This window comes from Rhinatrema bivittatum, chromosome 9 (genome assembly GCF_901001135.1).
Source record: "Rhinatrema bivittatum chromosome 9, aRhiBiv1.1, whole genome shotgun sequence".
NCBI lineage: Eukaryota > Metazoa > Chordata > Amphibia > Gymnophiona > Rhinatrematidae > Rhinatrema > Rhinatrema bivittatum.
Window position 1 is genome coordinate 143,806,985 of NC_042623.1, and position 25,214 is coordinate 143,832,198.

The 25,214-nt window shown below is 40.5% G+C and overlaps 1 protein-coding gene across 2 annotated transcripts in view; it reads right to left on the reverse strand.

Annotated features, from left to right (window-relative positions):
• Window positions 1-23,089, reverse strand: part of SLC25A36 (solute carrier family 25 member 36) — a 178,214-nt gene extending 155,125 nt beyond the window's left edge. Inside the window, exons 1-2 of one of the 2 annotated variants that reach the window (XM_029615153.1) lie at window positions 22,876-23,089; window positions 22,621-22,777 (exon numbers count right to left, since the gene is read on the reverse strand). In XM_029615153.1, the coding sequence (XP_029471013.1) occupies window positions 22,621-22,661 (41 nt within the window). In that variant the 5' untranslated portion in view covers window positions 22,662-22,777; window positions 22,876-23,089. Of the gene's footprint in view, window positions 1-22,620 lie in introns of both variants that reach the window. The other variant, XM_029615152.1, reaches the window with a different exon arrangement.
• Window positions 23,090-25,214: the final 2,125 nt, after the last annotated feature.

The following is a 25,214-nucleotide window of genomic DNA, read 5'->3' on the forward strand; positions in this document are numbered from 1 at the left end:
CTTATGAAAAACAGAGAGAAGAGTTTTGGCACGTCTGTTTTATTAAAGATTTCCCAGTTAATCTTTCTGGAGTTAAATGTGTTTACGGACCCAACCCAATTGGAAACTTTTCTTCAAAAATAGAAGTATTAGATAGCTTAATGACTGTTTAACCATTTATTTATTTAAAAACTTGTCTATACCATCATAACGGTTTACAACAAGGCACAAATAATAGTATTGGAAACTATAATAAATCTATCATTAATCAGGTGCCAGGACTTTACGATAACATACTTCACTTCACTCACTCCAACTAATCCAAAATGCAGCAGCACGTATCCTAACAAATTCATCAAAAAAAACCCATATTACTCCAATACTTCAGTCTTTACACTGGTTACCAGTTAAACATAGAATACAATTTAAAATTTTGTCCATTATACATTCTCTTATCTACACTCCCAATTCGGTTACTTTATGCTCCATCCTCCGAATTTACAAACAGACTAGACACCTAAGATCATTGGAAAAAAACCTTCTTGACATTCCCTCACCTAGACAAGCCCGTCTTGATATTACCAGAAAAAGAGCTTTCTCAGTCATAGGTCCCATTCTATGGAATGCTTTACCAGATCCTATCAGATCCATATCCAATCCTAAGCATTTCAAAAAATCTTTAAAAACTCACCTATTTCGAACCGCATTTCAGATACCACCCACTAAATAATCATCTCACACTTCCAGAATACATATCTACAGTTAGGCACCCAACATTCTTTTGTTCTGTGTATTGATTTCTTTTTTGCTACCTATTTTAATTTAAACAATTTGTTATTTTATATTAATGAAAATTTTTGTAATTTATATTTTATATGTCAACCCACTTTCAATCATTATTATTCTTACTTTAACTTTTATTTTAATTTTAATTCGTTTTTATTTTCATTTTTATTATTTTTGATATATGTAAACCGTTTTGACTAAACACTGTTTGTAAAGACGGTATAAAAATACTTTTAAATAAAATAAAATAAATAAATAAATAGTTCATTTATAATTACTCATAATTGGAAGTGTTATATCATAATATATCATGACCATTCTGTATTATAACAGATTTTATAATTCTAAAAATCAAGAGCAAACATGTTTAAAATAAAAATAGAATATATATACCCATGTAGATTGTGGTAGCGTGCTTGAGTGTTTTGTGATCGCTTTCCTTGTTCTCTGTGTTCTACTCTCCTTTCTCTTTGTTGTACGCTTGTTTGAATAACCATGTTTTTTTTTTTTTTTTTTTTTAGTTTAGTTTAGTTTCAGAGGGCCTATTAATTTAAATTGTGCATTTTGTTTTCCTTCAACTGTCCCCCCCATATATGTGGTCTTTGGAATGAAGAATCAATGATCGTTCTTCTGGAATACCGATGGTTTTGATTAAAGATCTATCTTCTTCCTAAGCAAGATTATTCTTGTATTGCAATTCAGTTTGAATATTAAAAATAAAGTAAAAGAAAAAAAAAAAAAAAGAGCACAAATATCCTGGAATACGAAGCGATATGTCAGTGGTTTCCAACCTGGGGTCTGTGAGACCATCGTGGGGTGGGGGTTCCCCAGTAATTATAGCTGATAAAAACATACCACTGAAAGGAGTCAGGCAAACTGCCGCTGTGGAAAGCCCGGTCCCGCACTGCTGAAAGGAGGAAAGGTGACTCTTGTCTAGGGGTGAGAGCGTAATCAGATGGCGCAAGTAGAGGTTGTGACTCCCATCAAATCTTGTTGAATACACTCAACCCTGGTGCATATCATCACAACAAAATCTCAGCCAGGCAACTACTACTATTGAAATATGATAGGAAGCAAAAAGAAAAATTCATAATGGCCTCATGTTGCCCAGGATAAAAAGATGCCCGTGGTTAGTCTAAGCATGGGCTAATGATGGTGGCAGGAATAATGCTGAGTCTTCAGGCAAAGATAAAATCCCTGGTGCAGTTCTAGGCCATTGTAATGCTGTTCATGGATCCAGTGCAGCAGATGGTAAATCACAGAAGCCAACGAAAAAATGGAGAGGATTAACTGCTACTATTAAAAGCAGATGATGCCAGAAACCCCATTTTTCAATCTTTGGGTTACACAGAGAGGAGGAAAGGCAACTCTTAACTAGCAGTGGGAGCTTCCCCGTGCTCCCCTGCTTTGTTTTCTCACATTGACTATGTCGTGGAGGGTGACAATAACAACCTCAACTTTGGGGTTCACAGGCTCAGGAACTCGCCCTCCCACTGGACTGCACCATAGCAGCTGGCGCCTTCCTTGTGCTTCTTGTTGCTTCACTGGCCCCTCTTGTTTTCCCTGGCTCCACAGCAGCAATCTCAGGCGTCGCTGTGATCCAGACCTCACTTCGGGTTTCACGGGTGCCACAGCATTCTCTGCCCTGCTGGCTGACTCCTCTGCAGTGGGAATCTAATAGCAGAGCTCCTGCTGCTCTTCTATCACTGGCCTGACTCTCACTGCAGCTACCAGCTCTCTTCCGAGAACCACTACTGCAATGGGGCCTCAGTCCCAGCTGCCAAACCAGGCACTGCAGTCAGCCCCAAGTCATCTGAGCCATACCACCCTAGAGCCATCTTCACCCAACCTGGGGAACCACTGCAAGGGCACCTGGAGTGCTCCAATTCAGGTAAAACAGTTTTAATATTTATCATTTTTCCACCTAGTCACACTGGCACTAGCAAAGGGGCCATGGGGGGAGGATTGGAGGGAAAGGACATGGAAGGAGACAGGAAGCAGAGGTCAGGGGGGAGGGGCATTAGTGGAAAGAGGCCATTAGTGATGGAAATCAGCGCACGAGGGAAAGAGCCATGGATGGGAGGGAAGTAGTGTAGAAAGCAGGAATGATTTTCTGAAACAATAAAATATAATAGGTACCAAAAATCAAGATGGCTGTGCATCAATCTCATCTCCAGCGCTCCCCTTTGCTGATGTAGGACTCTCTCAAACTCCTTTCCTTCCCCAGTCCATCCTCGCCAGTCTCTCTCCCTCCCCCAGTCCAGTCCCACCCGTTTACATCATTAAGTATTTTTTATATATTATGAATGATTCTAGGATGCATATCATTATTTATTTATTTTTATGTTCATTTTTTCATATGTGGTATGTAACTGTTAAATAGAAACATGGGGGCGGGGTCCATAAAACTTTTGGAAGTTGAAAAGGGGTCCACGTTCTCAAAAAGGTTGGAACATCTGTCATATATGACTCCAAGTAACCCATATCATTCAAAAAGAGGCAAAAAAGAAACTCCAGAACATTAAAATCCTAAGGGGCCAATATTCAAAATGGTTTCTCTGGCTAAGTTTGGGACTAGTATACATAATGTTCAGGTGAACAGGTATTGTTCACATATAAGTAATCATACAATATATACTTGTATATGGTATCAACAATATTTATTCTTTTATTACAAAAACATTTTTAAAAAAAACATTGACATCACAATTTCATATCACTCATACCACATTCATTCGTTTCCCTTATTTAAATAATGAGGAAATAAGGGAAAATGTAAAGAATAAGATCTAAAGGGAAAATTTCAATTGGTATGGGGTAGCAAATAAAAATGTGTTTTAGATTGTAAGTGTATTGCACAACATGTATTGATTGTCTTGTTAAACAATGAATGAATTTTATTTATGTACTTTTATATACCGGCATTCATAGGACACATCAAGCCGGTTTACAATTAACTAGAAGAAAGGAAATTACAATGAATGAGGAAGAGGGGAAGGGAGCAGATTAGAAAAGGGTTGGGGTGGGGGGGGGGGGGGCTAGGAACAAGGAAATGGGAGAGAGAGAGAGAGCAAGTAGGAAGGGAAAGAAAAAAAGAGTAACCAATTTAAATTGTTAAGGAACATAACATATGAAGAACAAGAGTAATAAACTGAATTAATAATATACAGGTATATACAGAACATAATGTGGTATGAGTGATATACAGGTATATAATGTGGTATGAGTGATATGAAATTATGTGATAAAAATGTTTTTGTAATAAAAGAATAAATATTGTTGATACCATATACAGGTATATATTGTATGATTACTTAAGTTTGGGACTAACCAGACATACTTGGGTGTTTTAAACTGTGGGCCGGATTTTAAAAAGTTTACACGCATATGGTACGCATGTAACCCTTTTAAAACTCCCCTGCACACGCCGAGCCTATTTTGATTTGGCTCGGTGGCGCGTGCAAGCCCCGGGGCTTCGCAAGGGGGGCGTTCCGAGGGCGTGGCGCTGGCCCGGGGGCGTGGTTTATAAGATACGCACGTATCTTATAAAATCCGGCGTACATTTATAAAATCTACCCGTGTGCTTATGGTAGTATGGCGGTTACTACCCCAAATCAATCCTGATACTTCACTTAGAACACATATCCAGAGCAGCTCACTGCTTCAACGGCAGTGGGGGATGAAGAAAAGAGGATTTATATTCAAACAACCAACAAGGACTGAATTGCACAGGCTGGGTAAACAAGCATGAGAGTAGCTTGCTTATTACGGCGGTTACTACCCCAAACCAATTAGCTGAATACTTCACTTAGATGCAGCTCCAGCACTGCTATCTACAATGGCGGGAGTGGAAGGGAAATAGAGCCAAAAAAATTATTTAAAGGGACAAGAGTAACAGAAAAGTATGAAAAAAAAAAGTGTAAAACCTTGCTGGGCAGACTGGATGGACCGTTTGGTCTTCTTCTGCCATCATTTCTATGTTTCTATATACATTTTTAGCAGATTAGTCATTACACTGCTAAAACGTATCTGGATTAAAAAAAACAAAACAGGCATTCTGGGGATGAAACGCTGAATATTTATTTACAGACATTTGATATTCCACCTTGAGATCACTCTTGATAAAACCAGATTACAACAAAATAGTCAATACCATTGGAATTACTATACAGTTAATATCAAATTCACAACTGGTTTCTTCACGTTGGCATAGCAGTAAGAATCAAATGGGGCATAATTTAGGGCCTTCAAGATAGGCCCTCAAGTGGTTAGGTTGGCGGACTGGAGATTTCTGCAGGTAAGGTGTGGGTAAAGAGCCATGCTTTGGCTTTTTTTCCCTGACAGTGAGATAGTGTAAGGGACTAGTGCACCTGTATGGTACAAAAAGGATTCTGACTTGCTTGCTTACTTTTTCTTATATACTTTATATTAAAGCTTAAAGGCTAGCAATCATCTTATACAGACCAACAACTACTGCTTACAAAAGTTTCCTGTTTTATTAGATAAAATGCTGCTAAATCAATACATATCTTAAAACTAAGCTTTACAGAATTTGTAAATCTTGGTGGGGGAAGACCAATGAGTGAATTAGTGTAGCTATTTTGAACTGTAACAATGTCTAGACTGTCACAAAAGAAACTGGCGTCATTACAAGCAGTAGCACCTGGATGAATGGATGTGAGCACAGCACATCAGTAAAAGATGTCTAGATGAGACCAACCGCAAAGAAGAACTCAGGCAAGTACCACTGACACTTTCACAAAAAGAAGGCGCCATTTGAGAATGCCAACATGGGCTAAACAAGTAGTGCACGCATTCTAAGACAGCCCTCCAATGGAAATGAGTGAACTCCAAGCAAAGCACTACCTATTTGTATGGTAGTGTCCACCCACAATGCTAGAGCAAAGCCACCTTGATTTTGACTCGTAACTATGAGATACCAGATCAGATCGCAAAGACAGAACAGGAGACAGCAAGGAAACAGAGGACAGAGGCTGTGACAGCTCCATGACTACACCCTGCTGAGACCGCAAAGATTTGGGCAAGATCAACAGATTAAGGCTAATTATACACAGAAGAGAGCTAACTGGTGGAATTCAGGAATGCAAGTTGATTTGAAATTTGTATAATAGATCCTGGTGCTTCCCTAATTTGTCCAACTAGTTAGAAATACTGTACAGAGGTCCAGAGCTGAAAGGTATCAGGGTGCAACTCAAACGCTGCTGCTGTACCCTAAAACATAATCAAAGGTATAAAGTTAGTGGTATTTTCTTCCAAATGTCTGGTGTGTAGCAGCTGAAGGCTCAGAGTCTAGTATAAGACAATCTGGCAGAGGCTAGAAGAGGAAGCAAAGAAGGGCCAAATGGGAGGATCAGAGCTCTCTTATGGGTGTGTAAGAGAGAAGATGAGATAGGAACTCTGGGGCCCGTTTATTAAAGACAAGCAGAGAGTTTTGCTTTTTATCCTGCTTTCAACCGGGAGCCTGTGTAATTAGTGTAATATTGGTTTTATATGGTCTGTTAGTCAGTTCCTGCCAGAATTCTTACACAGCTGTACTCCAAAGGAGCTAGAGGCATTTCATACTATATTGTGAAATGCCACTGATAGAGAGAGTTGCAATAGTCAATTCTGCTGGTGATTAGTTCATGTCAAGATTGCCAACTGCATAACTACCTTGATAAACACAGAGAGGCATGAATGAGGTTCTTATACCTTTGTGATATGAGTTTCCATACAGAGGTTGTAACAGAGATGAATTCCTAGGCTTCATACTGATTCTTTGGGATGCATTGGGGTGCTTAACAGAGTGGGCAGTCATCGTGAAGGATGACCTTGTTGGTTGACTTAGAGAAGTTAGGTCTTCGAGGGGGTCAGTTTGATTTTATGGTTGCTAAGCCACTGAGCCATTACTGAGAGACAATTACTGAGATTAGTAATGGAGGAAGTTTGGTCAGCGCTATCTGGCTAAGGCTATGTCTGTCCATGATGAGAGCAGGTCAAATGTATCCAGGGTACATGTACCTGGATAACTTTAGCCTGAACTGGCTATATTAAGATAAGGAAAGCTACAACTAAAAAAAATAAAATAATGGGTCTAGATGTACACTCAAGACCCGAAACCTATGCCAAATATCCAGGGGGGTCCCAAATCTTCTTTAAAAAATGTCAAGCAATTGTAACGTAAGGCCATGAGAAGTCTAAGCGCTGCTGTTTACATAGATGGTTAACTACAGACTGAAAGGCAGGTACCTCAGAACATCCTAGGTGTTGTGCTCTCCTCCTCCAGAGGGGAGAAGTTAGCAATCTGTTGTCGCTCACTCTGCCAAGAGGGCGGAGTTAGCAATCTGTTCTGCTTTCTTCCTGAAAGGGGGAAGAGTTAGCAATCTGTCATGATCTGCTCCTCCAGAGGGGAGGAGTTAGCTATCTGTAATGCGGACCCTGCCAGGAGGGCGGAGTTAGTAATCTGTTAGCGAACTACTGTTAGATGCTCCTGAAAGGGAAGGAGGTAGCAATCTGTTATGGATCAACTCCCCAGAGAAGAGGAGTTGGCAATCTGTTAAATGATATTTTTCTGAGGAGAGGAGCTAACAATAGATATATTGTACTTCGCTACTGAGATAGCAATCTATCATGCCTCCGCTACGGAGTAGCAATCTGTTATATATAGGCTGCTGGCAAGTCCCATAGAAAGAGAAGTTGGCTATCTATATAATACTTCCGTAAGCGGTGTTAGTGGTCAGTAATGGTTGGCTCCCACAGACTGACAGTAGTGTAAGGAATGACCACTTGGAGGAAATGGTGAATCCCTGGGCCAATGGCAGATGACAGCGCCCCCAGGAGGAGATCCTGAGAAGAACCACTGGCTAGGCTAGAATATGAAATAACACAAATAGTTCTTTATTAGGCTGGAAGCTGAGCCACCAGTGGTGGCAGTAATGAGTTGATGTGTCCAGCAGGGCTGAAGACCTTCTGATACTGGAATATAATCTCTGGGTTGCTGAGCTGTAGAGAGAGACTAGTAGTGAGTAGACAGGGTATACTGGATACAAGATGGTACACTCACAATAGTAGATGTCTGCAATGGTCTCTATGCCATAGAGAGTCTTCAGTACATTCAGGAACAGGAGCCGTAGGCGAGCACTGGTTCCTATAAACAGTCTGTAATAAGAACTCACAATAGCTGTATATGAAATGACTTCTAGAGTAGAAGTCTGTAAAGGATTCTAGGAACATGGGCCCTTGTGGAGCGAGTACTGGTTCCTATCTACAATCTTACCAATGTAACTCACGATCTCCGTACCTGCGATAACGTTTTGGACGGAAGGGAGTCTTCAGAGCTATAGGAATGTAGGCCCTGTGGAGCGAGTACAGATTCCTATCTACAATAGAACTCACTGTGTTCACGTCTGCGATTGCTTCCAGGCATTGAGGAGTCTTCTGAGTATTCAGGGACGTAGGCCCTCGAGGAGCGAGTACCGGATCCCGTCTTGGCAATCTGAAATCAAGAAGAGAGAGTGGAGCCCCCATGGAGCAGGTACTCCTGGTAAGTTTGAAAAGGCAGAGCAGTGGAGAAGGATTCCCCTCGCTGACTCGGATCATTGTTGCAAGTATCGTGGACTGCTGAAGCAAGTCCTGTTGGAGTTCCTTGCTAACTTGTTAGGTTAGCAAACAAAAACCTTTTAAAGTAGAAATGGATGACGTCACTACGGGGGGACGCCCCCGAGGTTCGCGCCCTTGCTGGTACAAAGTCTGGAGCGCGCACGCACATCCTTACGTCATCAGGAACATGGCGGATTCATAGTGTCAAGCCAGCCCGGGGACACCAGGACCAAGAGGCAGGGAGAAGCCACGACTGCATCTGTCCGTCAGAACTGAAGGGAGTTGCTCCCAAGGTAGAGACGGTGGAGCGAGGGCGAGAAGAGGCACGAACGCAACACTAGGCTCTTGGCCCTGATGGCGTTCCCACTTGTTGAGATCTATCATTAGTATACGTGTGCTGGAAATTCTCTGGATGTTCTTCTTGCAAGCTGCACTGGGTAATGTAGACTCGTACTACTTTTGATTTTCTATTATGTGCAGTATGTACTTAAGTGGATATTCACAATTGGTGCGCTAGCGGGAGGGTGGGCTGGAGATAATATTTGTGCAAAACAAACCATCCAGAATTCACAATGTTTTAGTGTTCTACTTTTTTGCAACTATTCAATAAATATTTCTAATTATAAAATTGTGGGCCTGCAGTTCTGATTTTCCAACCTCCACCCTCCTAAAAACACTTACTTACATCCAGCATGGCCCCCAAACCAAACCATTCTCCTGCCGTACCCTCTCATCTCAAGCCCCAAAATGATTTTTTTTTTTTTTATTTTAAGTTTCATGTCCATTGGCCCAAGGAGCATCCTTGTCCATCCCACCTCCACCCCCCAGGATTCTGAAATTTTATCCAGCATCTTGAACCCCAATAATCCCCACCCATTGGCAACCACAACCGGAACCTTTCTGCCCCACCCAGCAGCAACTATAACTCCTATGCCACAGAAGAGCAGTATAATTGTAGCACTCCCGGCATTGCCGCTATGATAGATTTCATTTTACTAGACCTAAACGAAAAGGTTGGAGCTTAATAGTAAAAAAAAGGAGCTTAAACTAGTACCTACAAAGTAAAGAGTAACCTTCCTTATGAGGAAGTAATTCTAAAGTCTCCACAATCAAACTTAGGTCTGGTATATTGTCCACCAGATATATTACAAAAAGAGTGCGTATCACTGATTGAAATATATTCGCTAAGGTGTTTCCATATCCAGATTCTATCTTAACTGTAAGAGACTTTAACCTACATGTAGATAAAATACAGAGAACTGTAGCCTGTGAAATGTTCATAGAGACAATGAAAGCCTTGGGAAAGTCACAATTTGTTTCTAAATCCACTCATAAAGCAAGACATTCTAGACCTAATATTTGCCAATACCAGCAACTGTTTAATCAACACTTCTCACAGTATATTACCCTGGTCTGATCACCAATTAATAAAAGGCAGAAATAACCTTCCTCAAGTCAACTCACAAAATTACAGATAATCATACTTTTGCTTTCAGGAAAAAGAGGAATTACTTGCAGAATCAACAGAAAATAAGCTCCTTGAACTAAATAATGACAATGCCTCCGTGGCATTTGATTCCTAGAATCAGCCTGTCCAGACAAAAACTATTAAAGGAATACCTTTAAACTTAAGAAACCTTGGTACAATGATGAGTTAAGACACACTAAACAGAACCATAGAAAAGTAGAGAAACAATGGCGAAAATGCCCATCTTCTGAATCCCTAGGAAAATACAAATCCCTCGTAACAAAACACGCACTCTAACCAATAAAGCAAAAAAGTTACTATGCGAAACAGATTCATGGGGTAATATTCAATTCTAAATTGCTCTTTGATGTTGTTTAACATTTAATTAAGGACCCATCATCCTCCATTACGAGAAACTATAACTTCTCAAAGGCCGCGTGCAATGAATACACCACAGCCTTTTTAGACAAAATCAATAGATTGAAAACAATTCCCTATCTGTTCTTTCAGAAAATCACCTGAAGATACACATGGGCTGGTTAAATGGCCCACGTTCAATAGAGCAACTAATCTTGAAATTATTCAAATCATTGCTAAAATTAATCCTACTATTCACCCATGTGACCCAGTTTCAGCCAGTTCCTTGAAACAAGTGCAGTGTTCTCACTCCTTCAATCACAACCTCAATTAATCTCTCCCTCTCAGAAGGAATTGTTGCACCTGGGTTAAAGCAAGCTGTGAAAATAAATCCTGAAAAACAAAAACCGGCAGAATCTATGACTAGGACAACCATAGGCCCATATCCAACCTGTCTTTTCTTTCAAAAGTGCTGGCAAGAGCTGATTTATCTCAACCTGTGAATCATTTGGAAGAACACGATATCCTTTCCCTAATCAATTTGGATTACGGAAACCGTTCAACTGAGACTTTACTCCTCTCTTTAGTGGACTCTGTTTTACAAGGGTTTGAGGCTAAGGATTCCTATTTTCTTGTGCTAATCAATTTAACAGACACCTTTGATACAGCGGACCATACCCTGCTATGCCATCAGCTGAGCAACATTGGGATTGACAGTAGTGTTCACAAATGGTTCTCCTCTTTTCTATCTAACAGAACATTCCAAGTCAAACTGGGCAATCACATATTTGATACTTTCCATATTGATAAGTGTGTACCTCAAGGCTCAGCCCTCTCAGCAACACTATTCAGTATTTAGATGCTCCCACTGTTTAATTGCAGATAAAGGAATTACATACTTCTTGTACACTGAAGACAGTTTTATATCCCATTCTCCAAATGACTGGAGAATACAGGATCCACACTTTCAACCTATTTGAAAGCAACAGAGCAGGAGCTATCAAAACTCAATCTAACATTAAACCCTAAAAATATATCATAAATCTCTCACTTAATGAAGGCATTTTCCCAGACAAACTAAAATGTGTTGTAATCAAACCTACTCTTAAAAAATCTCACCTCGATCAATATACTAGAACCAACTTTAGACCTATCTCTAACCTCCCCTTCATAGCTAAAATCGTTAATCACCAACTTCAGGAACATTTAGAACACAAAATTCTTTTCCCAGCTCAACATGGCTTTAGAAGGTCTCTTAGCACTGAAACCCTTTTAATCTCACTCTCTGATTTAATTCTAAAAGGACTAGATAACAACCAAAAATTCATCTTGATATTCCTCGATATCTCAGCAGTTTTTGATACCATAAATCATATTATTCTTTTGAAAAGACTAACAGAAATTGGCTTATGTGATACCACTATTAACTGGTTCACATCATACTTGCATAATATATCATATATTGTTAAAACTAACTACAATGAATCTAAAACTCCCTCTCTTCCACATGGAGTCCCTCAAGTTTCCTCACTATCCTCTACTCTATTTAATATTTATTAGAGATGTGAATCGGAACTGAAATCGGATCCGATTCTGGTTCCGATTCACATCTCTAATATTTATATACTCCCATAATGTAAACTATCAGATCTTAAATTAAATTATATTTACTCAGATGAAGTACAAATTCTCCTCCTGATAACAACTAATATTACTAATACATTTAATCTTTGGAATTCATCTTATTACAATCGAAATCCTATTAATACAAAATGTCCCTCTCACTCAATCATAATAAAACTGAAATACTATATATTTGTAACAAATCCTCACCTGAACCTGACCTACATCTTAATAATTATTTAACTAGCAAAACAATTTTACTCAATGTAAGAGACCTTGGAATTAGTGTAGACTCTGAATTATCTTTTAAGAAGCACATTAACATTATAAAAAATGGCTTTTTCAAACTTCAAATTTTGAAAAGGATTAAACCCCCTCCTTTACCATTTTGACTTCCGCATTGTTCTGTAAACTACTATTTATCAAAATAGACTATTGTGATACATTATTCCTTGGATTACCTGCTTCTTCCATTACTCCTCTTCAACTATTATAAAATGCGGCTGCTAGATTGCTCAATAATCACAAAAGGTCAGATCACATTTCCTCAGTTCTCAAATTTCTACACTGGCTACCAATATTTTATAGCATACAATACAAGACTTTATATCGTATCATAAAGCTTTATACAATAATAAGTCTAACTGGATGGATACAACACTCACTTTTCAATCAAAGAACTTTATGTTCCACAAACACTGGACTCCTCGAAATTCCCTCTCCTCTCAACAAGACAACGTGCCTTCTCAATTGCTGGCCCAATACTATGGAATTCCCTACCAATTGATTTAAGACTTGAGCCTTCTTCACAATCTTTTAAAAAAGAACTGAAAACATGGCTTTTTCAAAAAGCATACTCAACATGATAAATCGTATTCTTCTAATCTCATTTTAACTATTTCTCATTAATTTTTCACACATTTTCTTCTTCTCTTTTTACATTTAGTCTTCTCACTGTTATGATTATTACAATGTAACATTTTTAACTTTTTGTTATATGTACACCGATGTGATGACTCTAGTTGAATATCGGTATATAAAAAACAAAGAAATAAATAAAAAGACTGAAATCATTTAAGAGGAAACGCTTCGACAAGTTAAACCACCGGCTCTAGACCTGGGTTATTTTCAAATTACTCCCTTATCTAGCTGATACTCTAGGTATCAGCTAGATAAGAACCTTACTATGAAAAATACAGGCTACGCCAAGTTGCTTATATTACATCGGTTAAAGCCCCTATTAAACTTTGAGGACTTCTGTACTGTATTGAAAACTCTAATCTTCTCAAACCTAGACTACTGTAACTCATTATTCAGTCTTCCCACAAATATCCTAAAACCATTACAATTACTACAAAATGCATCTGCAAGGCTTCTGTTAGAAACAGGGAAATTTGATCACATTATACCCTTGCTGATTTCTCTACGCTGGCTGACAGTACAATCACAAATCTATTTTAAAGTATTAATGTTAAGGTTCAAAATCATTCATTCCAGTAACACCGGTATGACTGGCATAACATTACAGCCATACACACACCTCAGCGAACACTACGATCTCAAAATAAAGGGCTATTGACTAATCTGTCACAAGTAAGAGATCGTGTTTTCGCCATTGAGGGCCCAAAACTTTGGAATTCACTACGTAAAATGCTACGTTTGATACCAGATAGAAAGAAAGATTTAAATGTGAGCTAAAATCATGGCTAGTCAAAAATGCATACTACCTATCTTAAAATAATCAGAACGCAGAGAACAATAATAAGAAAGACAAAAGAAATCAATTGAAGCATGAGGTATAAAATTAACTAGTGAATGTAAGAACCTCAACACATCGTACTGACTATTATGTGAAATCTGTTGTATTATATGTTCTGTACTTCTCGCCTTACGTCCTAGATCTTTAGTTAATATGTAATGGAACATGTCATTTGATGCCTATTGATGAATACTACCTCTGTAGCCCATCTTTATTTGGTGATACATAGCTATGAATGTTACTTTTATAAACTGTTTCAATCTTTACATGGAACGATGGTATATAAAATAACTAAATAAAATAAATACTGTGACAGCAATGCTGGATGCCACCAAGAGTGTTATAATTATACTACACTCCCAATGGCATGAGGGTTTTGGAGGATGCTGGGTGGGGCAAAAGGGTTCCAGTTGATCGGGGAAGGTGAAAAATAGCTCAGAAGCCAGATAACATTTCTAAATTTGGAGAAGTTGGCATGGAAGGGATGCAGGAAGGCTCCTCAGATCAACAGACCTGCAACTTTTTAAAAGTCTTTTGATGGCTTGGGAGCTAAGACCTGTATTGAACATTTTCCTACACTTAACCAGCTATGTTTTAATATAGCCAGATAAAGCTAAAGTTATCCAGCTGTATGTACTCGAATAGCTTTAAACCTAATGGCTATATTAAAAGATAGCCAGTTAGGTTTGAAAATTATCCAGGTATGAATACCCAAATAGTTTTAAGTGAGTGCATTCAACAGATGTCACTAAATATCCGTGACAAATTATTCATAACACACACCTTTCTGCAATACTGACAACGGTAGACAAAGAATACATAACCACATGGACTATGTGCAGCAGACAAGTGGTTAACTGGAAAGACAGGTAATGCAGGTGTGATTGATATAAGTGCATTAGTTCTTGGCATAGTGCTTTTAATCAGTGCAATTCTTGCTTGCTTATATAGCACTACTTAGCACAATTGATCGCTTTCCTGTTTGAGACACCACAGTGCCATGAATATGTGCTGCTGGTTAGATGATATGTGTGTGTGTGTGTGTCAAAGTGTTTGTGTGCACACAAACGAGCATGGAGTGCAAGTGTAAATGTTAGAATCACAACAGTGCTTTATAGTTAGAGGGAACAAAATAGTGACTGAAAACCAAACTATATTTAAAGAGGTAGTTTGAATTGTTTTACAAAAGGCAAATTCTTTAATCCAACAACAAATAGTGGCATTGACCTGCTAGAAGCAGTTCAGACATAGGAAACCTCATACTGTTGGTAACAGGGTAGTCAAAAATCATTCATATCCATGTAGTGTTTTTCAATGTTTCACATTTATCTAACAGAGCACAGAAAATGAAAGGTGTGACATATCAATATGAAACTTTTTTATATTGTTTACAATGACCACTGACCAGATTCTGATGAATTCCAGGACCATGGTTGGTGTCCAGATAAAATTCTAACAAAAGTTATTAAGCCTCCAGCCAGACACACTAAACGTCCAGACACTTCCAGATGTGTCAAAAAAAAAAAAGTTAAATATGGGAAAATGTTTTCATCTTTGAGGATTTTGTGAATAGGAATAAAAGATTTGCTGCAGGTACCTTTCCTACTTTTTAATATGAAATGTGAAAAGTATCTAAAAAAAACAAACTCCAAAAGGCATTTGAGCTGGCACAGAATGCAGTGGCTTGAATTCTGTCTAACACTAGCATGTGGGAACACATTATACCTGTGATTTTCACTTCACTGGGTTCCCAGATAATGGTGAATAAAATATAAGATAACAACGATCCATATGTTATTACATCATAATGTTACTCCATGGATCTCTTCCGTTCTACAATCCTCCACAGGCCTTAGGGTCATCTTACCATGGGCATCTCGAGATCCCTTCATCCTGACCTGGCCACATGACAGAGACTTGAGAGAGCTTTTGCAATGGCAGGTTCCCTGCTTTGGAACGCATTACCTGTAACTCTACGGCCTTTACGATGTACCCTGATCTTAGGAAAGCAGCTCAAGGCATTTTTATCTGGAAATTTGAACTTGATTTCAGATTTCTATCCTAGGTTATTATTTACTTTGCTGCTAGCAGATAGATATTTTGACTGTGAAACACTTTTTTCTGGGTCATGTTTCCAATATGTGTATTTTTACATACCTTGCTTTGAAAGGGGGATAAGGAAAGAAAAAATGTCTATTATATGTATACTAGCAAAAAGTGTCCGGTGTTGCTTCATTTGTCTAGTCTATAACAGATATAAACTTAAAAAAAAAAAAGTGACAATGTATATTGTTACATTTCATTAAGTAATTAAACTATATAGAAACTTAAATAACCTCTCTATAAAGTATAACAGTATATTAGATATCTCCCATGGTGGCCTCTGCAGGATATCTCACAGAGACTGAAGAGGCCTACAGGGTGGCCGCTGTGGATCCCAGACCAAAGCAACCAAAGAACACGAGGACTGCCCCAGGATCCCATCCTGCAGCGGAGAAAAGAAGGCGGCTACTGCATACCCCATCCCTCATCAAATGAAGGCGCCTGGCGGGAGCTGAAAAGAAAACCTTGTGTGTGTGTATACACGTAGGTATGTGTAGTGTATACGTATCATGTGTCCGCACCTATGTGTTGCCTGCCTGTCCCTGTGTGTGAGGTAGGGCTTTACAGACGAGCATATTAACAAAAGTATCTAGCATTGCTTGGGTTGTCTGCTTCACAGCTGATGTAAATGTTCAAAACAAAACAAAAATGGAAAAGAAAGATTGCTTTCATGTATTAAACTAAGAGCAGAGTGTCTGTGGTGTGCGCAAGACAGTGTGATTGACTGACCGACCTATACACACACACAAATTAATAGGAGATCTGGGCAAAGCTTTAACCTGGAATTATACCAAAATTTATTTTGCCCTGCATGTTTTCTTGATTAGAATGTAAGCTCTATTAAGCAAGGACTGTTTTGTATGTTTTTATACAGCACTTTGTATGTTAAATAGTGTTCTCTAAGTGATAAGTAGTACTAGTAAAAGCTAACTGAAGTAAATCTAAAATGTATGTATTTCAACAAATAAGTATTTATGTACAGGTATGTGGGAGGAGTGGAAGGTGAAAATGAAGATGCCATAGTGGTTCAGCCTTTGGCATGCTCTGAATGTCTATTTTTAAACTATGATGAATTTTTTTTCTTTAGGACGACTCCTTCTCTATAGGTTAAAATCACTTTGGATGAATTAAAACTCATTATTTGCCTCAGTTTAGAAGTCTGCAACACAAAATTAACCAAAAGCCACAGCAATGTTTGTAGTTACATTGCACTGGCCCAATGGCCTAGTGACAGAGCCATAAGCTGCCATGCAGAAACCCAGTGCTGCTCCTTGGGTCAGCAGAAGCTCGAGAAGATGCAGAAAAAGCAATTAAAACCCAAAGAAGGTAATTTTCAAAGGCGTTGTGTGTAAATGTAATATACCATCGTCGCAATTTGCAAGAGTCCATTTACATGCATAAAGTGCACTTGCGCACGTAAAATCCAGTTAAGTGTGGAAATCTTTTTCGAAATGATATAAGTGAAGAACGAATCCTCGATATCACGGAACAGCAACTCCAAGGATAAATGCATTAGCAGTTTCAAAGAGAGCCATAGAGTGTAGAGCAGAGCTGCAAGAGAGAGGAAACCAAAGCTGGGAGAAGCCCCCAGGGAACTGCACATTAAGGGTCAGCACACTGTAATACAAGATGATCAACTCTACAGCACAAGAGGAGAGTAGAGCTGACCACTCCCTCCCCCACCAGAAAAAAGAAAGAAAGAAAAAAAAATTAAAAAAAAAAAAGATTATGTATCAGGTTTCTTTCAAAACGTTCAGTGCTGTAAAAAGCACCTAAATGTGTTAAACTTTATCACATCTTTAATAACCAAAATCAAAACGTTTCTTTTATGGCAGTAGGCTAAGAATAATGCCCTCATTCTGCAAAAGCCAGGAGATTTGAAAATAAAAATTACTTATATACAGTTCTTATAGTCTTTCGGCAATAGATCACAACAGATTACAAATTAATCAGCATATCAAATATAAAACAAGCACAACCAGCATATTTAAGAAAAAAATTGTTAAATATGCATGAATAATCCCTTTGGGACAGCAACAATCTTTCCAAGCCAACTTTAATATCTTTATTCCATGCAGCAAGAAGAAAAAAAATAAAAAACATACTGCATGTCAAATAACTTTCTCAGGAATACTTCAGAACTGACCTCCAAGTGCTTGGGTAAAAGTCAGGTGGCATATGCCAGGATCCAAATGAATGCAAAGTGCTACCAGTAAGTAACACTATTTTCCTCAGATCAAAAACCATGAGATTTGACCCATAATAAGTCTGGAATGCTGGATCCCTTTCTCCTGGTTGGGCCTATTAGTTCTTGCATTATGCTTTCAGGGGTTAATAAAGCAGCAGCAAAGGCATTCCAGCTCTGCATTCTAGAGAAACACTAGACCCTGCTCTCAAGCTCTGCTCAGCGTTACCTTTGACCTACTTTAAAGCACTAAAACGAAAGAAAACCATTTTGCCATGTCTGCTCACTTATTTCTCTCACTGCTATTCGCAATCTTTTCCTGGCCACAAACCTGTTCTTTACTTGCAGTGGTCGATCTTTTGGTTAAGTAGCAGATTTGCACACTATCTTGTTAATATTTTTACACCTTTTTTTTTTGTTTGGTACTCAGTACGCTAGAGACTTTGATGTTTGATTTGGATAGCTACCAAAATAAACAGCATATTTCACATTGCACTCTGAAACATTTCTTCTCTTGAGTTGTTAAAATGCTAAAAGCAGAACACACCCTGAATATATGCATGCCAAATAACTATGGAAGAGATAAAAAGTTATCTTAATAAATTGTATTAAATTAATTTTAAATACTGCAATGTGATGTTTAAACTAACATTTAATTAAAGCAAAAATGTTTTTTGATCTTCAGATCAGCAAACCAAGAAATGAACCCATGCTAAACTAATGAATTAAACACCAGTGAAGTGCACAAGATCAATCTGCCAAGGGTTTGGAAGAAGCCATTTTAGACTAAGATCACACTAAGCCTGCATGAATATTCTCACAAAATCTTGTGGAAAAAGCTAGCCAACAAACTCCAATCCTATTGCTGAGGATTACTGGCTCTTTGAAGGTTCTGGTTGCCCTTATCTGGACCAACTTAAAAATATATTAAAAGCTTGAGAGCATAGTTTTGGAATTCTTTTCTAATCAGACAAATTTTAGTTTGTAGGCAATAGCTGCTGCTGACAAAAATTTCCAACATCTCAAAGTCAGAAGAGAACCATGTTCAAAGGGTAAATAAAATAAAGCCTCAGTATTTGGCAAATACAAAAAGAAGAGATATTCAGTAACCAAAAATACATCCTGCACACACTCTCTGTAAACAGCATGAAAGCTAAGTAGCTGTTGCACTCTGCTGTGCCTCTATTTCCATCCCCTCTAATATAAAAAAAATATTACATTTCTGCATATATGATAAGAAAGACATAGTAACATAGTAATGACAGCAGATAAAAAACAAATGGTTCATCCACTCTACCCAGAAAGCTGCTTAGGGTCAGAACTCCCACTCTGTGCCCCAAGCCTTCTGTTAAGATGACAAAAGGCAAATACCAGTAAGTAGATAATATGCACTTCAGCCACTAAGTATCACGAACTGTACAGTCCTAGTTGGATCCAAGTTTGTTGAAATTTTTGAAAAGGGTTGCCAGAAAACAGGGCTCCAAAGAGAAAAAAAAGTTGTCATCACAAAATGTGCCTGCGGGTTGTCACACGTGTGGAACAGCAGAGGAAGGATAGCTTAGTGCAGAGGCTCCCAACCTTTGAGGAGCATGGACCCCTTTTCAACCTCCAAAGCTTTTATGGACCCCCAATGTTTCTCTCTAATTTTTACATGCAGTTATACACCACATATGGAAAACACAGATGAAATGATATGCACCCTAGAATCATTCATAACGTATAAAAAATAACAAAGCAATCCTTACTGCTATCAACTGGTGGGAATGGACTGGAAATGGACTGGGAAGAGAGACAGACAGGATGAGGGGATGGACTGGGGTAGAGAGAGATTGACGGGGATGGACTGGGGAGACAGACTGGTAGGGATGAATTGCGGACGAGAGAGAGAGACAAATAAGGATGGATGGAGAGAAGAGTGCAGGGGAGTTGAGAGAATGGTGAGGGTGGACAGAGAGAGAAAGAAAGACTGGCAGCGATAGACTGGAGGAAGAGATTGATGAGGATTGCCTGGGGGAAGATAAGGAGAGATGGTGGGGAATGAACTGGAGTAGGGGATGGACTGGAAAAGAGAGCGAGGGCAGAGGGACTGAGGTGGGTCAGAGAGACTGGTGAAAGGGAGAGAGGAAACCGGTGGGAGTGGACCAGGTGAGAGAGAGGCTCCTCAGGACAAAGGAAGAAAATTAGTTCGAGAAAGCCCCATACGACTAAAAGGGGAGAGTTGGAGATGAGGTTGGTACACAGCCATTACTTGTTACCCCTGTCTCCTGCCCTCACCCATGGCTCCTTCCCTCATGCCATGATTTCCATCACCTATGGCCCCTTTCCAAGAGCTGACCCCCACTCCCTTCTCTTCCCATGCCCTCTGCCTGTCTCCTTCCATGTCCTCTCCCTCCCTCCCACCCTGCCCCCATGGTCCCTTCGTTAGTGCCAGAGTGAATAGATGAAAAAAATATAAATAGCTAAATAAAGTTTTACCTGAATTGGAGCACTCCAGGTGCCCTTGCAGTGGTTCCCCAGGTTGGATGAAGATGGCTCTAGGGTGGTATGGCTCAGATGACTTGGGGTTGACTGCAGTGCCTAGTTTGGCAGCTGGGACTGAGGCCCCATTGCAGTAGTGGTTCTCGGAAGAGAGCTGGTAGCTGCAGTGAGAGTCAGGCCAGTGATAGAAGAGCAGCAGGAGCTCTGCTATTAGATTCCCACTGCAGAGGAGTCAGCCAGCAGGGCAGAGAATGCTGTGGCACCCGTGAAACCCGAAGTGAGGTCTGGATCACAGCAACGCCTGAGATTGCTGCTGTGGAGCCAGGGAAAACAAGAGGGGCCAGTGAAGCAACAAGAAGCACAAGGAAGGCGCCAGCTGCTATGCTGCAGTCCAGTGGGAGGGGGAGTTCCTGAGCCTGTGAACCCCAATGTTGAGGTTGTTATTGTCACCCTCCACGACATAGTCAATGTGAGAAAACAAAGCAGGGGAGCACGGGGAAGCTCCCACTGCTAGTTAAGAGTTGCCTTTCCTCCTCTCTGTGTAACCCAAAGATTTAAAAATTGGGTTTCTGGCATCATCTGCTTTTAATAGTAGCAGTTAATCCTCTCCATTTTTTCATTGGCTTCTGTGATTTACCATCTGCTAAACTGGATCCATGAACAGCATTACAATGGCCTAGAACTGCACCAGGGATTTTATCTTCACCTGAAGACTCAGCATTATTCCTGCCACCATCATTAGCCCATGCTTAGACTAACCACGGGCATCTTTTTATCCTGGGCAACATGAGGCCATTATGAATTTTTCTTTTTGCTTCCTATCATATTTCAATAGTAGTAGTTGCCTGGCTGAGATTTTGTTGTGATGATATGCACCAGGGTTGAGTGTATTCAACAAGATTTGATGGGAGTCACAACCTCTACTTGCGCCATCTGATTACGCACTCACCCCTAGACAAGAGTCACCTTTCCTCCTTTCAGCAGTGCAGGACCGGGTTTCCAAAGCAACAATTTGCCCGACTCCTTTCAGTGGTATGTTTTTATCAGCTATAATTACTGGGGAACCCCCACCCCGCAAATGTCTCACAGACCCCAGATTGGGAACCACTGGCCTAGTGCTTAGGTCAGTAGGCTGACAACTAGGGAAGCCAAGGTTCAAATCTCACTTTTCACACATGTTCCTGAGCAAAAACAAGTTATTCCATTGTCCATTGCCTCAGGTACAAACTTAGGACTCAATTTACTAAGGCATTCCCTCTATTGTATTAATAGGAAAAAAAAAACACCTTAGTAAATAAAACCCTTAGAGTGTATGCCTTCTGGAGTTGAGGAATACCCTACTAGTCCTGAATATAAATCATCTTCAGCTTCAATTTGGAAAGGCAAGCAACTAAAACTAAATGCTAGGCACCAAAAATTACCTTTTAGCTCTTTAAGCAAGAAGACTAGAGAAAAGTTAAGTAGAAGTAGTAGCAATAGTAGTAGATCAGCATCTTTCCAGCAAAATTAGTATGAATTCTATATAACATTCAACAGATGCTTACAGACAGGCCTCAGAAAACATGTGAGATTGCAATTAAAATCATTGTTCAATGCATGGAGGCAGATTATGTTCTTTAAGTAGAATTAATAGGGAAAGATTCTATCGAAGCACCGAAATCGTGTACAGATTGGGAACACAAAAAGAGTTGCTAGGTCACACAGGAGATGGCACTAGTAGGAAAGAGGGGAAGGCGTTACCCACAAGAAAAACTGTCCACACTTCTGAGCGAGGGATAAAGGGGCAAAAAAAGCTAGAGTGCATTTACTCCTGAAGTGATGCTGTCAGATACTTTTGTCAGCAGAGACCGAGGAGGATCAGCGAGCGGGGAAGGAAAGAGGAACCCGCAGAAACGGCAGGGTGGGGAGCTCCGCCGGCCTTCACAAGCCCTATGGATCGCGGGTCCCCGGGACAAAACGCCGACACCCAGCAGCTGCAGAGAGGGTCGAAAATGAGCCTTCGGTGCCCACCTGCGAGTGGCAGGCATCGGACAACACAGGCCAGGGGAGGATAATGCAAGCACTCAGAAGCCGCAGCCGGCGCAAAAGACAGATGGAGGAGGCCACAGCTTCAGCGCTCCGAGGACCGCAGGCACCGATCGAACGGGCGTAGTCCCCTCCCCTCCCAACCTTCACACTTTAGCCTTGGGGACCCGAAGGCACCGCGCCCCGAGAGCGTGGTGATGGCGGAGGAGGAGGGGCCTTCCCATTAACCCCGGGGCCGACCCAGCCGCTGTTACTTACCCTCCAGCAAACAGATGCACCAAGGTATCTCTCTGGCTCATTCTCTCTCATTCTTGTCCCCTGCAGCCAAGGCTAAAGAAAAGCGAAGACGCCGTCGTCCTCGGCGGGAGGGGGGGGGGGGGGGGACTTCGTTCAGATCTCCCGGGTAGGCGCGTCACTGTGCGAGGAAAGGAAAAGAAAATAATAATCCGATCACCGCGCGCCTACACAGCCCCTCCTTACCCCGCACACTGCGGAGCGGCCCCCCCTCCCTACCTCCTCACTAACACCGGCCCCGTCGCTCTACACGCTCTTGACACCCGCCACGACCGCTGCCAGCCTATTATTAATAGAAAAAAACTGCACCGACATAAACAGACGCCTTGATTGGCCCGCAGCCATCGGCGGACGTGACGTTCCATCTTGGTTTCCTCGTCCCCCTCCCGCAGCGCGAGGTCAGGCTTCTTTCACGTGATCCGAGCAGAGCGCTTTATCAATGGAAGCGGCGGTGCGAATCCGAGGGGAGATTTCCTTCTTGTACTCATGCACTGGTGTGAAGTGGTCCGATTGCTTTCAGTAAGGCAAGATACTTCCCCCGTGAGTGAAGGTGGGGAAGGGCTTAGTATGAAAAAAAATAAAACGTAACAATGCATTTATTACATCTGTATTAGAACTGTACTGTTTTGAGCATTTTAATATCTATATCTTGATGTCTAAGAGGATTTACAGGAAGACGGCCATAGTGTTCCTTAGTCAGGGCCTGTTAGATCAAGATCCAGCTTCTGTTCTGTGCCCTCAGAAAGTACAGACTGTTGAGTTGGGCTTCCAGCTGGGCTGATTCTATATATAAATGCAATCATAAACAAGAGATGAATAGTATTAACCACCTTTTCAAAATCCCCAGAAATTATAACATTACAACCCCCCCCCCCCCACCACCACCACCACCACCAATTTATTCTAACTATCCTGTCTCATAGAGGGGCCAGTAATTAAACAACCATCTCCTGCATCCCCACACAACAATACTCCTACACAAGGCAGATGGAGAGCCAACAAAACTGAAGATGCAGCAGAGAGCTGTAAATAACTAAAATTAACAAATATGGAAGCACCAACAGATGTCCCCAAAAAAATGGTACAACAAGGAATACTGGATTGCTAAAAACAAAAAAAAATCCACTCAAAAGTGTTCCTCTCAAAGGGGCAGACCCCTTTAGTGGCAACAGCCTGATGGCAACCTAGTCCTGCAGCTGGTTGGACTCTCAAACTCCCCAAAGGGCAGTGACATCAGTAGTGGGCAGGACAACATAGATCAGGGCGTACAAGTATGGGGGACTATTACTGGAACAGGCCCACTCAGCCTGTTGTTAAGAATTTTTTTTAGTAAAGCTAGTCATAAAAACATAAGAAATTGCCATACTGGGTCAGACCAAGGGTCCATCAAGCCCAGCATCCTGTTTCTAACAGTGGCCAGTCCAGGCTATCTTCCACATGATACATTCAGAATTAGTTAAATATTTTTTATTCTGTTTTTTGTGACTGGTCAGCTACTTCAAAATGGATTACATTCAGGTACTATAGGTATTTCTCTGTCCCCACAGAGTTTACAATTGAAGGGAAGCATTTTTCCCCATAGACTTAGAGAGAAAAGCCTTAGTAAATCAGGTTTTTACGTTTGTAACTGAGGCAATTGAGGATGAAGTGACTTTCCTAAAGTGTTAAGTAGTGTTGTCAGGATTTGAACCCTGGCTTCCCTGGTTTGCAGCCTGGGCTTACTCTCCACCTCAGCTATTGGACCTGTCTTTTTGTCGTGTCCCTTTTTTTAGGAGTATACAGGAGAATTTTTTTGTGGTGTTGTTCATTTCTAGGCAGGTTTTGGTTTAAGTGCATGCTAAAACCAAATCCTGACCACCATTTTTAAAATGCCCCCTCAGACTTTCTCCCAGGGACCCCTCCCCACACTGGGTAACACTCCCTGCAGGCCCCCTTGGATATCCCCTTCATGTACATTAAACTAATAACACTGCCCCCCCCCCCCCCCCCCAGGGGAGCAGGAGCAATCCAGTTGATCCTGCCTGCTTATGCTGTTTCTGATAATGGTGCTGACCATTTGCTGAATAATTGTATATGATGTGGACCCCACAGCCAATTCCAAGTAAATCTGAGCGCAACATTGCATTTCCCACAATTCTGGACCCTCCGCGAGTCTGTGGTGATTTTATCACCAAAGAAACTGCACACCCCCATGCTTCTGAATAGAACTTTTATCTGCATTTCCAATAATCTCAAATGTTTCTGCTTTTGCATCTGAATAACTTTACATTAACATTATATAAAGGGCCGAATAAACCATCAATGTTGGGATTAGCTTTACTGTCTTCTTGTTGGATGTATTAACTGATACAGGAGACGATCTATTTACTAAGGTGTATTAATCTATGTATATAAATAAAAATGTTAAATAGTTTGTACAAAATCGCTAATCTCAGAAACCACTGCACCGATTGCTTTCAAATTTGGACACAACCTTCCTTTCGCATACGGGACGGTTCTTCTGTACTTACATTACATATATGTCACACCTGTGACAGGTAAAAAAGGTTTAAAAATTG